Source organism: Pristis pectinata, chromosome 19, assembly GCF_009764475.1.
Source record: "Pristis pectinata isolate sPriPec2 chromosome 19, sPriPec2.1.pri, whole genome shotgun sequence".
Classification (NCBI taxonomy): Eukaryota; Metazoa; Chordata; class Chondrichthyes; order Rhinopristiformes; family Pristidae; genus Pristis; species Pristis pectinata.
Window position 1 is genome coordinate 33,738,221 of NC_067423.1, and position 17,579 is coordinate 33,755,799.

The 17,579-nt window shown below is 40.9% G+C and overlaps 1 protein-coding gene across 1 annotated transcript in view; it reads right to left on the reverse strand.

Annotated features, from left to right (window-relative positions):
• The window catches only part of vwf (von Willebrand factor), an 81,268-nt gene that overhangs the window by 48,599 nt on the left and 15,090 nt on the right, over nt 1–17,579 (reverse strand). The window contains exons 13-20 of the mRNA XM_052034163.1: nt 16,535–16,635; nt 16,263–16,458; nt 12,344–12,559; nt 10,628–10,868; nt 10,083–10,177; nt 7,174–7,334; nt 6,989–7,092; nt 236–374 (exon numbers count right to left, since the gene is read on the reverse strand). Coding sequence (XP_051890123.1) covers nt 236–374; nt 6,989–7,092; nt 7,174–7,334; nt 10,083–10,177; nt 10,628–10,868; nt 12,344–12,559; nt 16,263–16,458; nt 16,535–16,635 — 1,253 coding nt within the window. The remainder of the gene's footprint in view (nt 1–235; nt 375–6,988; nt 7,093–7,173; nt 7,335–10,082; nt 10,178–10,627; nt 10,869–12,343; nt 12,560–16,262; nt 16,459–16,534; nt 16,636–17,579) is intronic.

Genomic DNA, 17,579 nt, shown 5'->3' on the forward strand with positions numbered 1-17,579 from the left:
TTAACATTTCAGGTTGGTGAGGCATTGATATCTGTTCAAGAATTATAAAAGAAAACCATCGGGTGATTTGAAAGGGAAAGCTAGAATGAATAATCATTAGTCCTGCTCAAGATATTACTATTATTACGATATTTGTACAAAAATATTCTCTCAATGGGGAACTTGTGTATCTGGTGCACATATTGCTACTTCCCTGATCAACTTTTCACTATAAAACCACAGAGGATGTCCTTACCTGAACCAGGACATACTGACATTTGCCTGGGAATGTATACTTCAGTCCATCGAAAGTAATATAATGAGCCTCACCAATCCCAAGGCAGGTGCCATCACAGACTTTTTCAGTGCAGAGCCATTTGCGATTGAGACATTTGCTGTAAAAACAAATGATAACAAAAGATTATTCCTAATTTCACTGAACAGTACTATCCATCATATTAAATAAACAGTTTGCATCTAATTTTGAAGCTGGCACGAAAGGTCAAGCAGTAAACATGTTTTTCCTCCTAAATCTGGTAGCACAGTAGTCAGTTGGTTTCTCTCATTGCATCTCAAGAACTCAAGTGATGACTTTCACATCACAGCTCAGTTCTACACTCTGAAAGCACTTTTACTTGCAACCACAGGGATGCTGTGAAAACCCTTCCTGATAAGAGTACACTCTTGTATTTACAATGATATAATGCCAATCACACAGCAAATCTATATTTAACCCTTTGTATCCCTCGGAGAAGCCAGTAATTTATACATATAGCACCTGTCATGTTCTCCTTCACTGGTGTTTCTGTGGTAAACAGTCATGGCAACCAATTAGTACACTGGAAAACTAATTATATGGAGAGATTTATCACACAGGAACTGTTTACACTGAAACACAACAGCCTCAGAGGAGACCTAACAAAGTATTTTGAAATTATGATCTCTGATAACACTGAATTGGGAAAGTCTATTTCCTGTCATTAGAAAGTCAGCGACAAAAGGTCATGACTTTTAAATCATCATCAAGAATGTGAAGTTGGTCATTAAGCGAGCTGTTGTTACACTGAATGTTGTTGGATTATGGATCACCTTGCGATAGTGCACCAGAAGCCATACTCAAACTAAATAGATATTTGAAGAAGGAATTGACACGAGATCAGGTCAGAGTGTGTTGGGTTTTCACTGGTGTAGCAAACATTTCTCCTCCTATCCCACAAAGTAGCACCTTAAATAACTGACTAACTTGTCTGCTTTGTTTACAGAATGAGTGTGAGGGAGAATACTGGCAAAGTAAGTAACAGGATCATATCATTTTACTTCAACAGTCTGAGTGGGTCTGGTTTAATGTCCCATCCAGAAACTTCCTCTAACAATACAACATATTTTCAGTGCAATTAACTCTTTGCACAGGCATAAGTAACTTTCAAAATGCTAAGCAATAATGCCAAACCAAATACTTGAATTATAATCAAATGTTGGATTCCATAGAACCTTTTTGAAGCAGGGGACGAGCTTACCACTATGTTAGTGCCAACGAATAAGTGGCTACCAGCTACACATTCAGCTTTCCTCACATAGGAGAGATCTCTGGGCTATTCCACCACATTGCACTATTAGATTCAACACAATAGTGTTGCTTGAAGTACATTCATTGTTTGAATGTTTGAAAATGCAGTGATGGCTCTATCCCAACTGTTGTCATGCCAGCCAATCTGTCACTAATTACAGTCAGTTTTCTGTATGTATGATAAAAGTCCATCCCTTAACTTTACAGCCTTAGCCAGATGTATCCACTTACGTTCACTGCTGGCAGAAGCCATTTTTTCCAATGTAAAATGCCTAATTCCTACCAGCAGTAAACATAGGTACATAACTAAAGCTTGTTAATGTTTGTTGGCATAAGGGTGTGCCAATAGGAATTACGCAGAGGCTGAAAACTACCAATCTCTCATCTTGCCAGCTGGCTTGTTAACCCTGTGCTGGAAGACTAGGCAGAAAGAGCAGAGCTCATCAGCTGCACAACATACAATATTTGATGGCCAGCAGTCTCCACACACAATAAAAGGTGGGATTTCATTGCGATATAATGAATCTATTAAGGGGTGGGAGTTGGGGAGAATTGGTGGCAGGGGGACGATAGTGGGTAGGTCAGGTTGGGAGAGAGTGGTGAGCAGAAGAGTCAAGGTTCTCTTTGTGCATAGGGGAGAACCAGCCTTCTACAAAACAACTTTAAGCTACGCCATTTTGAACCCAGTACCTATAAAGTGGTGGTGAGCCAATTAAGGTTAAAGTGCAGCAGGATTTCTAAATGTAAATTCACAAGACAACAAGAGCCACATTAGTGCACAGGGGCAGTGCTGCGGTGCAGCAGGTAGATCTGCTTCCTCATGCCAGTGACCCAGAATCGATCGTGACCTCCGATGCTGCCTGTGTGGAGTTTGCACATTCTCCCTGTTTCCTCCAGGTACTCCAGCTTCCTTCCATATCCCAAAAACATGCAGGTTGGTGGGTTAATAGACCACTGTAAAATCATTCCTAATATGCAGGTGAGTGGTAAAATGTGGGGAGAGTTGATGGGAATGGGGGGAGAATAGGTTGCAGTGAAAATTAGTGGGGCTATGCAGCCAGCATAGATTTGATGGGCTGAGTAGCTTCCTTCTGTCGTATTCAGTACCTGTGAAGTGGTAGTGGTTCTCAGTGAAGCACTGGAAGGTGAAAAGTTGGTTAAGGTGAATGTGCAGCGGGATTTCTAAAGACAGGTTCGCAAGACAACAAAAGCCATACCTTCAGTAGACCAGGGCATGAAAAATTATAATATACAACTGGGTTTGTAGCCAGAGGTTTCAGATTTAATAAAGAATGCATTAAAATATTCACAGGGTGTTAAGAGTTTTGGCAGCAGTTTTATGAACAATGTTAAGACAAAAGAGGATACATAAAGTCACTGGAATCCCGCTTGGAAAGAAGGAGAATAACTTGCAAAATTGAAGCTATTTTTATTAGAATAGTGAAGCTTCTTTTTGTTTGGGAATGGAGACACAAGAGACTGCAGATGCTGGAAAATGGAGCAACACATAAAGCACTGGAAGGAAGTTCCACTGAGTTCCTCCAGCGCTTTTTGTGTTTCGTTTGGTAATTTCAGATAATGATTCTGCTTTTCCCATTTATATCCCTTATCATAGTTTTGTTTCTTTACTTGCCCCTTTGCCATACTCTCTCACCTTATACTATCCCTCCTTTGGTCATTTGACTTGTCCCGTCTTCTATCCTTTCACAGATCATCCCTTTGGTCCCCTAGTCACCTCATTACCGTATCTTAAGATCTGTTTATTCCCGACTTTTCCCAGTTTTGATGAAAAGTCAGTGATCTGAAATATCAGCTCACCACAGATGCTGCCTGACGTGCTGATAATATTGTAAAGAAATGAACATTTGAACTCAGCAGAAAAAGCACCCCAATGGTACAGACTGTTATGTCAGAATGATAACAGCCAAAATCCCACAGGCAATAACAACAGAACAATTTTTCAGCAGGGAACCTCAACTCTGGGGATTACAACTCCTCATCACCATAATTTTCCATCTGATAGACAAGAAATTATGGCGATAGCAATCACCATCACTGATTTTGTAAAAGTGCCCCAGAAGTTTTGTTTCATTCTTTTGACAGAGGAAATCATTTTTTTTTCAATCCAAAGGACAAGCCAATTCATACAATTCAGTACTTTGGATCAAATTTGTACATGTTGTGTTCATTTTTACCCTCTGCTAGAAACACGCATTTTATAGATTCATTAAATCATGAACAGAATTAGATTTACAAAATTTTCCAGTTAAAATATTTCTCCCATATTGATACTGACAATTACATGCTGAGCTGTAAAATGACTGTGAACAGCATTATTGCATGTGTGTAATCTGTGTCTGGCTTTTTCAAAGGATCACTGTACTAATCCACTTATGGTAAATAGGTCAATGTCTCCATTAAAATACCAGAGATATGTTTTGAAAACCCTGTTAAATGCTCAGATGAAGGTAACCGCCAATGATTTCTAAGCTCACGTTCTGACAAGCTGCCAGATAAGTAATGTTGCCATTTGGAAATAAAAAGCTGCAAGCAGTCAAATTAAACCTTACAGAGGTTCCTCTCAATCAATTGGAAGCATACATACCGAGACATGTTTTTACAGTGCAAATTAAAAAAATAGAAAGGAATTTGTGTCAGGAAGGTGGTGCTGGACGATCGCTCTGTTTATTAAACAGAAGTCATGTGGAGACAGGAATTAACATGCAGACGACTTCCTGAAAGTTCCTCCGCCTCCACCACATCTGTTCCCATGATGAGGCTTTCCATTCCAGGACATCAGAGGTGTCCTCCTTTTTCAGTGACCAGGGCTTCCCTTCCACCACCATCAATGCTGCCCTTACCCGTATCTCTTCCACCTCCCACACATCTGCCCTCACCCCCTCCTCCCACCAACATAACAGGGACAGTTCCCCTTGCCTCACCTCCCACCCCATAAGTCTATGCATCCAACACATCATTCTCCACAACTTCCGCCATCTCCAATGGGATCCTACCACCAGGCACATTTTCCCCTCACCCCCTCTCTCTGCTTTCCACAGGGACCGCTCTGTCTGAGACTCCCTTGTCCACTCATCCCTCCCCACTGATAGCGTCCCACCACCCAGCACTTATGTGTGCAACACCTGTCCCTACACCTCCTCCCTCCCCACCATTCAGGGCCCCAGACAATCCTTCCAGGTGAGGCACTACTTCACCTGTGCATCCGAGGGTGTCAGTTATCGCATCCAGTGCTCCCAGTGCAGCTTCCTCTACATCGACGAGACCCAACACAGATTGGGTGACCACTTTGTCGAGCATCATCGCTCTGTCTGCTGCGACAGCCAGGACCTCCTGGTGGCCACCCACTTCAATTCCTCATCCATACTGACATGTCTACCCACGGCCTCCCCTACTGCCACGTTGAGGCTGGGCGCAAGTTGGAGGAACAACACTTCATATTCCGCCTTGGGACTCTCCAACCTGATGGCATCAGCATCGATTTCTCTAAGTTCCGGTGACCCCACCCGTTCTTTTTCTCCTCCCCTCCCAACCCTTTGTCTTCCCTCATTCCTGTGGCTCCCTTCCCCCACCTTGCTGACCTGCCCATCTCCTCTCCTCCCTTCCTCCATCCTTTATCCCACGGTCCACTGCTCTCTCCAATTGCATTCCTTCTTCTTCAGCCCTTTGCCTCTTCTCCCTCACACCTCTCAGCTTATTACATCTTCCTCCCCCTCCCCCACCCACCTACCTTCCCCCTCTCACCTGGACTCACCTATCACCTGTCAGTGTGTGCTTCTCGCCCTCCCCTCACCTTTTTATTCTGGCTTCTGCCCTCTTCCTTTCCAGTCCTGATGAAGGGCCTTGGCCTGAAACATTGACTGTTTATTTCCCTCCACAGATGCTGCCTGACTTGCTGAGTTCCTCCAGCATTTTCTGTGTATTGCTCCAGATTCCAGCATCTGCAGAATTTCTTGTGTTCTTAAAAGGTGTCAAGTCTTCGGTAAAATTAGTGCAACAAGTTTGTGAACACTACTTCTTTGAGATCCAGGGGCAAAACAAAATTGGGCACTTCTGAGGTTATCTAATCATCTCATGAGAATTACTACTAATTTCTGGCTGACTCTAAGTCTTGCTTATTGTATTTCTGCCAATTTGCTGAATAAAGTATAGGACAATTATCTGAAAACTTAATTGTTGCAAAGCATAAACAAATGGCAGGAAGTACCAAAAAGAATTCTTGCAATGTCACGAAGCGCAGTCTCACTAAATTATAAACACGGTGACAGAAAATGTGTATGGGCTAAGAGCATGAATATTCCTTTGTTATGATTTCTCACCACTCCCTTTGATGTTTTTATTAATTGATGGTGAGTTTCTTTCTATTTTAAAAATAAAAGAAGTTCATGCCAACAAAAGTTTACATTTATGATCTTCTCAGTTCTAACAGCTTAGACTGTATCCATTGCTATTGTGCGGACATGAACACATTTTTGGACAAATATGCATGACTCCACTTGTACCTCAATAGAGCACTTCCACAGGGTAAGCTTTTATGTTGTGGTGCAGTGCAAATGTGCAGTCCTTATTCAAAGTATGACAGTCAGGGTGGGCATTAGTAGCAAAGCCCTGATGTTAACTCCCCCAACCAGATGGAAACTGGGTAGGTGAGCAGTTAAAATGAGGGCGATAATCAATGGTTTCTAACCCTCCTGTCCTCTCTGTATGTAGATAGGATGATGCAATTGGAAACTGACCACAATATGAGGTGCAGGCCTGAGCAGAGGAGCATTGATGGATTCCTCATCAAGCCATGAGGAAGAATGCTCCTTTGGGTGTGGTAAGGGAGCCTTGAGTTACCCCCATCCTCAAGTAAACCTCACCTCCCTCTAACTCTCACTATCCCCATGCCACAATGGTATTCACATCACCTTTCACCAGATCCACTACTGTAGCCTCCTACCACCAAATTTCCTCTCCCATTCAATGGACGGTTAATGGTGTTGGCTGGGGTGAGATGGATCAACAAGGAATGTTTTGGTAATTGAGGTCGTTACTTTGTCATACGAGTCATCATATTTGAGCACATACCATTTCCACAGGAGTTGGTATTGATCACAAGATGGGATCCCTATTTAACCCATGGGTGCAGAGGTCCCAGCCACCTGACAGGCTGAAGTGCAGTGAAGACCTTGGATCAAGCACCCAATCTTCCTGAACAGTTTGGTTCACCTGTAATATTCTGACTCATACAACCAGATAAAGGAAACTTAGGCTCACAAATTTCTCACAGTCAGAAGGTCACGATTTGATCTCCAATCAATGTCCCCAGAGGTAAGGAGTTAGGATATCCACCATGATTTAAACAGGTCCAACAATTGCTTTGCATCCAAAAACATTCAATGAATAGGTCTGCATTAATGAAAGCAAGTAAAAGGACATTACCAGGTATTGCAGCCTTGTTTTATAGTTTCTCCAGGGCCATATTCTTTGCCATTGTGTAGACATGAACACATTTCTGGAGAAATGCACATGGTCCCCACTTGTACCTAAAACATAGATCATACATAAGGCATGTATTTACATCTAGATGCAGAGCACTGTTTCATTGTGTGAATTATGATTCTCACCTTCCCAGGAGGACACATGCAACCTGACATGCACTTAGAGCTCACGCAATCCAAGTCATAGTTCTGACAAGTCTTCATACATTCAATGCCTTTTGCTGTCGGATCATCTTCTGGACAAACAAATCTTCTCATTGGTGGTGTACAACTTGTGTCCCGTTTGACTGAAGGAAAATTGTTGTTCAATCAGATGTACTTAAAAACAAAACTTGGGAATTATGTGCCATTTTCATCGTAAATTGTACCAAACTTTTGCTGTATAGATCTTAACAGACCAAAAAACATAATGGATGATTACTTATGATATTAAACATTTAAAGAATGTTAATCAGGCAATGCGGCGTACAAGCCATTAAACAGCAATTTCTTCTCAGAAACCTTAGTTTGACAATCTCACTGAATATTGCATATAAACGACCCTAAATAATAAAAGAAATAATGAAAATGTAGGAGACTAAGGGGTGATCTTACAGATGTGCATAAAACCATGAGGGGCATAGATAGGGAAAAGGAATCAAAAACTGGAGGGCATGGGTTTAAGGGAAAGATTTAAAAAGGACCTGAGGGGCAACTTCTTCATGCAGAGGGTGGTACATATATGGAATGAGCTCCCAGAGGAAGTGGTTGAGGCAGGTACAATAATAACATTTAAGAGACACTTGGACAAGTTCATGGATAGGAAAGGTTCAGAGGAGTATGAGCTAGATGTGGGCAAATGGGACTAGCTTAGATATGCATCTTGGTTGGCATGGACCAGTTGGGGTGAAGGGCCTGTCCCTGTGCTGTATGACTCTATGACTCAATGATTCTAAATTGCACTCATGCTGTACATTGCACAACCTCAAAGCATCCCAAAACTCTATACAGCCAACTAAGTCATTGTAGTAATGCAGTGAATCACACCTTTTTTCACAGAGAAATCATCGAAAACAACAAATTTCACATTATACAAATCTGATTCTGATCGATTGCAACAAGGCACTCTCCTAAATGTGCAGCTGAGATACATTATTGAAGCTAGCTTTGAATCTAAACCATTCTCTATCTGACCTGGTGATGTACACCTCGATCCCCCAATACACGACTCCTGTGATCATAGAAGTGATTCAAATAAACAGCAAACCTATCCTAGAACAAAATTATGTGCCATAGATTATAAGAATCTTGTCTATTTGATCCCTGCAAAATGTCACTCTCAACTTAAATTGAGTCTGTGTATTATAAATAAGAAAACCTAGGAGCAGATGAAACTGAAATCCAAATGTACCATCAACCTCATTAATGGGCTTCATTCCTGATCACTTCCACTTCATCGTTCATTCCCCCAGAGCAGCACTAACAGGACTCACAGGGTCAGCTTTCCCACCTATTGCCTCTCATCCTGGAAAATCAACACCAAGACCGCCAACTTCTTGTCTAACATCGAGTCGTGGATGATCAAAAACCTATCCCAGTTAGATATCAGCAAAACTGAGGCAGCTGTTTGAAGTCTGCAAATGGCCAGCAGCAATCAGCGTTTTAGCCCCCGCAAGACGATAACCCATCCTGACCAGGAGGACCCCATGTTTCAACTCGCATCTGTGGTGTGTTGCCGACCCAGAATGTGGTCAGGGCCAATGAACTAACGAGGGTTGCTGCGTCAGGATCATAACCTGTTCCAGCTGGGAACTGGTTGGTTTAACCAACCATCTCAGCTTAGCATGTCAGCCTTAGTCCACAAGTACTGGAATTCAGTATGTGCTCAGTGTAATGCTTGTTGACATTAGTCGGTAAGATCACTTTGTTACATTCCAGGATATTATGTATTGCCACTCCTATCTACTTTCCACTGCTGCCAAAACACAAATCCATGTTTTTATCTAATCAACCCTCTCCTTAACAACCTCACTACTGACTGTAATTCATCCATAATGCTGCAGGCTATCAAAGACCATAAGACAAAGATAAGGGGGAATTTCTTCTCTCAGAGGATTGCAAACATTTGGAATTCACTGCCACAGAGTTGTGAGAATGAATCATTAAATATATTCAAGACTGAGAAGAAGGATTGTTTTGGCCTACATAGAATCAAGGGGTTACAGGAAACAGGCAGGAGGGTAGAGTTCAGACCATGACCACATCATCCATGATTTTATTGGCTAGCAGTACAGGTTTAAGGGCGATGTCACTGCATTGTTCCTATTTCTTATCTTGTCACAATGAGACTCAAACTTGTGTCTATTAGCTGTCTAATTATTATTTAGTGATCACCACTGCCAATGAGGCAGATTTGGCTCCTAGGTGGCATTCCAAGTGATGGATGTTACCAAAGAGCTCAATTTGCAGTGGCCAGTGATGGGCTGCCACATGAACAGGCAGGCTGTAGTACTCAGGCTATACCTGTGAATAACCTCAAAATCTGGCCTACAAACCAAGTGCAGAGTCTGTCAATGGAAGCTGGCATCATTCACACACATCTCCAGGTAGACTTGCAGATCAATGGAAACAGTACTGATCAAATGGTGAAATAGTATTAATTAGAAATTTATCAGCACATTTTACTGGCAGTCTGCATGGTTTCACCTGGCTAAAATCCTTTCTTATCGCTATAAATTCTTGAGTGTCTGTCAAGTTTCATCTGTCTTCCATGGATTTATGATTCTGCAGTACAAGAAACAAACAGGCATCCCCATTCATATTGTGTAAAAGCCATACTTGAATGGATTTCTCAGTAGCTTAAACTGAGGTCTACTGAACATGGTGGTGGGTTTCTATGTCTGTCAGACACCAGCTGATAAAACAAATCCTTGGAAGGTTTGATGTAGTGAAAACACCATGGTATTGGGAATATCTGGGCTTCTTGGCCATAACTTCCACTCTAAATACCTGTTCCCAGCAAATACCAGGGTTGTCTTAAACACTTGAATTCTCACCTCTCCCAGTCCTTTCAGTGTCTAAGAAAATGCTTGGTGGATAATGATGGATCATATCTATTGCACTGCAATGCATCACACCATTTTCACAGTAACTGTAAAAGAAAACAGAATGATTGAAATTTAAAAATAAATCAAAGCGAGTCACTATAACCACTGGCAGTGTTTGCAAGCATTTGAAGTAAGGAAGCTAGTAAAAGCAGAATAAAAATTTGAAACAGAGAATGTTGCACAATAGCTGCCTCTCAATTTAAAATAAATAAGTTCTGTTATCTGGGTGTTAACACCCCAGCAGACACAGGGTGATTGCTTCCTGATCTGGACCATGCCTGAAAAGGTGCACAGTCAATATCACAGCAACTCAACACCCAACATAAAAGTCTCCACAGTATCACCTCTGGGGATTTGTGCTGTGTCGACCTATCTCCTGAGACTTTGTTTACTACAGTTGTAATAAAATGCTATTTAAAATTTCAGTTAATCTTGTTCAGATTATGGATTTCTATATTTTGTAGATTTAAAATCACCCATTCTTCTTTACTTACCACATGATGTTTTCAAATGCTATGTCCTCGTGTGGTCTGTAAATCTCATCGTTGAAGTAGCAGGAACATTCTGATTTGGGGACACACTGCCCATCCTCATTGGCGTACTGATTGGGTGGACAGTAGCAACCTTCGAGACAAAATTCAGTGCATTCTGTGTCCGGACTGGAGAGTGATCTGCAGGTCTTGTTACAAGGGGTGCCACACTGCTCATAAATCTGTCCATCAGGGCAGGTCATTTCTGCCAGGATGTTTTAAAAAAGAGAGAAAAAGGTAACATGGTTATGTTGTATTCTTCTCATGCCGCTGAGAAACATCACAGCACTGCCATTAGAAATGAAATGAATTATCTGATGGAGGATCAGATCATACTGGACTGGTTTCCTTCATAGAATCCACTTTCTCCAGATGTGAATGGTCTAATTCTTTCCCAGCACAATTATCAGTGCACTCTTTCTGGTAGATATTGCAAGCCCTCCACCAAAATCAAGTAGTGTACTCTCTGTGGTGACAGGACCTCAGCAGGGGCAATGAGGAGGCTCCTTACACATGACCAAGACTGGGCAAGGGCTTTGCCAGCCATGAAAACTGTCACTGATTTTTTTAAGTCAATGACAGTTTTTAAATGTGTTGAACATTCACAATATTAAAGATACTAAAAGCAAATAATTTAAGTTTAAAGTTGGTTAAATTAAAAATAAAAATATAGTTAATTAAAATAAGTGAAACACTTATAAATAATCAAAAACCTAACAGCAAAGCTTGTTAGACCTGACAGAAGTTTATAAAATTATGAGAGGTATAGATAGGGAGGACAGCCACAATCTTTATCCCAGGGTAGAAATGTCAAATACTAGAGGGCAGAGCTTTAAGGTAAGAGAGGGAAAGTTTAAAGGAGCTGTGTAAGGCAAGTTTTTTTTACACAGAGAGTAATAGGTGCCTGGAACGTGCTGTCAGGGGTGGTGGTGGAAGCAGATACATTAGTGGTGTTCAAGAGGCTTTTAGATAGGAACATGAATATGCAGGGAGTGGAGGGATATGGATCATGTGCAGGCAGAAGGGATTAGTTTAATTTGGCATCATGTTCGGCATAGCCAAAGGCCCTGTTCCTGTGCTGTACTGTTCCATGTACTATGTTAAGCAAACTCTTAGTCCTGCAATCCACATTGAAATCAATGGCATATTGGATCCAGTGACAAGCTCGACTTGATACAGGACAGTGACCTAGCACACTGCTTGGAAGCCCCAGCAGGACTGGTTATGACCCATGGAGCACGCTGACAGAGTCAGACTCCTGAACCTGCTCATGAATCCAGGACCTCTGTATTTGACAGCATCTGCAGAAGCCACGTATCTCATTTTTAGCTGTCGAACTGCCAGCAATGGTCAGCACCGACTGGCTTAATCTGTCCATTATGAGGTTGGCCTAGAGAAGATAGCCCAACAGCAAAATGCATTGAACATATGAAGACTTGTCAGAACTATGACTTTGATTGTGTGAGTTCAAAGTCCACGTCAGGTTATATGTCCTCCTGAGAAGGTAAGAAACATGATTTACCCACAGGATATTACAATTTCTACCAAAACAGGCAACTGGAGCATCATGTTCAGGGAACAGTACCTCTGACAATGCAACATTCCCTATAATACTGAATAACGTCATGATTTATTTCTCATATTTAAAAGGTAAAGGAATGGGAAAGCAGAACTTCTTACCACAGAAGTCTGGGGACCTCCAGTTAATCAGGACACCTTTCCTGGCACATATAGTAGCGTAACTGGAAATGGCAGAACATAGGCATTCATTGCCATTGGAGCAGGCACAGACATCATAGTGACAGATCTTGAGGAATGGAGCAGGATTCACTTCATGGTGGCATGGTTCAAACTCAGTTACCAGAAGAACAGAGCACACCTCCTCAGCGTAGCTCACTGAAATACAAATATCATACCATGGTGATGAATCTAGAAATATTTGTTTTAAAAACAGTAATTCCAGAAACTTCTAGGGATCAGGTGGAATGCTAATTTTACACCATCCCCAAAGTTATTTTCCACCGACTTCAGTGAAAGAGGTCGGAAGCTAGCTGTGCGCTCAGTTTCATGAGCTTCCCCCCTGAGGGGAAGTTGGGTTAAAATTGCCCCCACTATAAACGGAGTGGGAAAGGAAGTGGTGGCTACGTGATTCTGCTTTAATACATGAGGTAAAAAGCATGTACATTATTTCAGCCATGCAATGAGTGTTGCGCTTGGCACCCAGATAACTTTTATGAAGAACAATGCTGAGAACAAACATTTGTATGTAAGCACAAATCAACTCTCTCTAATCACGTGTATCAGCCACAGACTTTACCAGTGATTAATATCCAGTACATTGAAATGAACCTAAGGCGATTATAAATTTTCATGTAAAAAGCAAAAATGTACTACTGTAAAGCTGGTTCTATCCATGCTTGAGTCACTTGTTACCACTGCTTATAAACACAAATTGTAACTTCAGTGAAGGACTCCTTACTTTACTTAGAGCAAATTAATCAAGTGCTTGTATTCATATGGTTAATGCAGTAAACCAGTTCAAGGAAGGTGAGAACATCTCTTCTTCCATTTCACCAACATGCTGAAGATCCCAGGGAGTATCACTTAGCCAGATTCAGGTAATCGAAAGAAATGCTGTGCCTGCATTAAACACATCTGCATATTTGTCTTAAGAACTGGATGGAGGAATTGCATATATTTATTAGCTATTATCACACATGTGCTTTTACCCCCATAAAGCACTGGGCACTATAACACTTCTTTTTCAATATAACATGGAAGGATTCAGTAGTTAAAGCCCAAAGGTGGTCATCGGTTATTATTAAATGTTAAAGGCGTTACGAACCCATTGGGAAATCAAGCTAAGTGTGGCCATTTTAAGAGATGAGTGCAAGCTTTGTCTTGATCAACAAGTTATTTAAACCAAAGATTGTTTTAAAAAAAACTTCTAATGTCCTGCAAGAAAAAAATATAATTGCAGAATTATTTACAACTCAATATTAAGAAAAAGCATGAACAACTGTAAACACTAGTTATTTATTCTTTTGTTCATTTCCCATTGTTATGAGTGCTTTAAGATTTGGAGTGCAGAATTTGCACCCTTCAAAATCAAACACATCAATCTGGGAAATCTTTTTCAATTTATCACAGCATCAAGAACTTTTAAGTCAGATAAAACAGTGCTAACCAAAGAGTGAAACTCTGTTTATTCTATTCCAGCCTCATACCTTAATCCACATATTCACCAGAAATCCATACAGCAATCAAGCTTTGTTGGTATTTTTTATCAAATAGTGTCAAGTCAAGCCCAATAAAAAAATAGGCTGAGACTACACAACTTCAGTTCATAACGAACACTTAGCTTGTAAAGAGTGTGTTATTCCATCAGACAGGATATCAATCAAAATGTCAGAAAAGATACTGTGCCATTTAAGCTCTCATCTACTTTAGTGAATAAAATCCAACCTGAAGTGGTTAACTAGTGAAGTGTAAGTGGTTAGAGTGCAAAGGCAGTTGAAGTTTTGCCGTGTAGGATGCAGCCTGTGCTGCCGATACCATCCTTTATCTGATGTCATCACACTGCTGTTGTTTGGATTCTGAGGTTTGGCTTCAAATCACAAGGCAAAGAGGGAGTTTGGCAAACAACTGATGCAGGCTCACTAAATGACAGGATGAGATAGGCTTACTGAAAGACATAGCCAATAATCTGGCAGGGTCAACTGACCATTTGTTATAGAAACTGATTTTCAATCCGTTGCTTTCAAATTACAGATTGTGTTGTAATACAATTATCCTACTGCAGATTAACTAATCGACACCCTGTCTTGACCTACTAGATCTGGTTGGTGCCTAAGGTAAGTCGTATTGTGCTGGTACCTTGCAATCTGATGGAGAATACCCCTGGTGTAAATGTGGGTGTTCCTTCCACAAAATTACCCAGTAGATAGTTATAATTCTCTGAGTTCAACTATTTTGGATTGTTGGTTGGTAATATTAGGGACAGTTCAATCTGACTGTACAGTGGTTGAGTTGGCAACTCAATACCTAGGAAATCATGCCCAAGTGTATGTATCACCTTTAACATGTACGTACCTTATCTGCTTCGATAATCATGATTCAACATTGCATTGCTAAGGTTTTCTCTACAGATGTTTACATCCCTTTAATTTTGTTCACTCTACAGATGTCATCCTTGTTAATTTAGCAAGCATAGACGGATCAAAGTGTGCTGTGCACCCAGCCAGTAAATGGTGAGCTTATTTTCTATCACAATGGCTTTAACACCTGAATGGTTTACTGATTTCACTTCATCTTCTTACTGCAGGTACGGAGAGTCTATTTCACACAAGTAACATAGTTTTCTAGATGTCCAGATGATAAAAGTCATATCATCAACACCAGACTCCATTCCATGAATCTGTACGATCCAAAAAAGGGACATTGATCAATGAGATTGAGACCCGAATTGGCCTGATTTCCAAACTTTATCATTGTTCCCAGCTGTTTGCAGAATGCAATATTGCTGCCATCTGCAGTACTGGGGGGAGTAACCTGATTTCTTCTGGTAATCCAGCTATTCATGCACATCTCAAGGAATGAAACATGACCTTGTCAGCAAAGTACAGCAATAGCATCACTGCCATTTCAGTTTTTTATTACTGTGAACAGAGGTCTTGCAATGTGAGACACAAAGCAAAAAAAACCTTTGTGAGATTAAAAAGCACATATGGATTGTGTTTCCTTTACCTGAATAATCTGAATAATGAAGGCTGGGAGGTAGAGACTGTTGTGCTTAAAGTCTAGAGCTTCTACTTCCTTCATTTGATTGCAGTGATAACACACAGTCATTATTTCCTTTGAGCAATTGTTTCAATAAGGTATTTCACTGTGTTTACAGAGTCAAGCTGGAGGATACAAATGACTTATTTCTTTAAGAGTTTATTTTATGGACCTATTTATTCTTGGAAGGATGGGATAACCAGTCATGGTGACAATATGGAAAACTTTATTTCTAAATATACTCAAATTAAAGGAAACATTGTTGAGGGAAGCCCAGCTTTACTTATTCTGCCTCACCTGAAAACATCTCTCCTGGAACTCGATGAACTGTTGTTAGACACCAAGGGTCAACAGCGTTACACAACACACAGAAGTAGCACCATTTCAGCCACTTGCTTTGAAATCCCTTTCTTTTTCATTTTTTATACATTAACATACAACACAAATGAGCACAGACGACTTCTACGCTAAATTTGTTAAATCGGAGAATCACATAAACTTTCATCAGGGAAGGAGCTATGTGTCTGGTGACAGTCAAAAATGGAGCTGTTTCAGTTTCTCCCACTTCCAAGGATCTCGTGCAAAGTTGGTTCCAGCACTCTAAACAGGAAGGCATATTCAAAGAGAGTGCGAGTCAGAGGGTGGGCTATGACAATTAAACAATAAACTTCCCTCCAAATGGGGCTTCCCACTGATTGAAGAGGATCTCAGGATTTACTTTTTCTTCTCACTCTACTGTACACCAAACTGTCAGAGAAAATATTTCAATATCCATATTGAATTAAAGAAAGCATTCTAAAATATAAAGAAACCTAATTACCTCTCTTGGGATTTAATTTGCATGGGTCGGCATGTATCTGTTTCAAGTCAGCACAGCCTCCATTGATCTTCCAGGAATTCCCAAAATTGACCATCTCTGGTTCAACAAGTCCAGATGGTGTGAGGAAGTCATCTCCTTGATTTCCATTGAAGTTTCCACAGAGGCCACAGGTTAATCCTGTGTACACGGCGCTCAGCTACAAGAGAAGTACAAGTTAGTTCAGTTGAAGAATAAGGCTGGATCTGATATTCTTCTGTATGTGAGGGGTGTACCTTCAGATTAACTTTTCCATACCCATCCCAGTCAAACTGAAAATCTTCATCATATATCACCCGAATTGATGACTGAACAGTGTGCTGAATACGAAGAACACCTGGAAGAAAGTTTAACTCAATTAGAATGAATATATTTATAAGAATACCGTCATTATAAAGTGTTACGAAAAGCACCGAGCATGCCTCCTGTTTCTAGACTAAATTCTTAGTTCTTAAACTAGCATCAGCTCTTCAACCAGAGTTAACTGTCTTAATTTCAAGTGTTTTTCTTTCAAATGTTATACTCAGCAATTTCAAAGATCTTGTTGCTAGGGAAAGGAATGCTTCCTCTGTCAAACATGCAGTGCTACATTTACTCTGAGGTTAGGCAATCAGAAGCATTATACACCCAAAACAACTGACAGGAAAAGACTTTTTGGACATTACATTCTGTCCAGCTACATAGAACAGTACAACATAGGAACAGGCCCTTTGGCCCACAATGTCTGTGCTGAACACAATGTCGAATTTAACTAATTCTCTTCTGTATGCATGTGATCCATATTCCTCCATTCCCTGTATATTCATGTGTCTATCTAACAGCATCTTAAACGTCACTATCAGATCTGCTTCCACCACTACCCCCAGCAGCCAGTCCAGTCTCTGTGTAAAATACTTGCCCCGCGCATCTCCCTTAAACTTACCCCCTCTCACCAACACAATACATCGACTCCACATCTCAACTGATAGCTGATGCACAGTAAATCTTCCTCTTCTTAAACCCCACAGATTTTATCTCATGTAATCTTTCTCATTGTCCAACAACTGTTGTTGCTGAGGTTTGCAATCCATTCACCTCAAGTTACTACTTCAGTTCATGTCACTGTGAGACGAAATGATGCACAAATGTATTTCAAGTGCCAACCATGCACTAAGCAGATGAAGAAGCCTTCAGAGGTGTGTAACCCCATACAGTACACCAGACAGAAACTTGATGCACACACGCTAGACAAACATACCCAAAACAATGATGATCATCACCCTGCCCCTAAGTGAAAAGGCT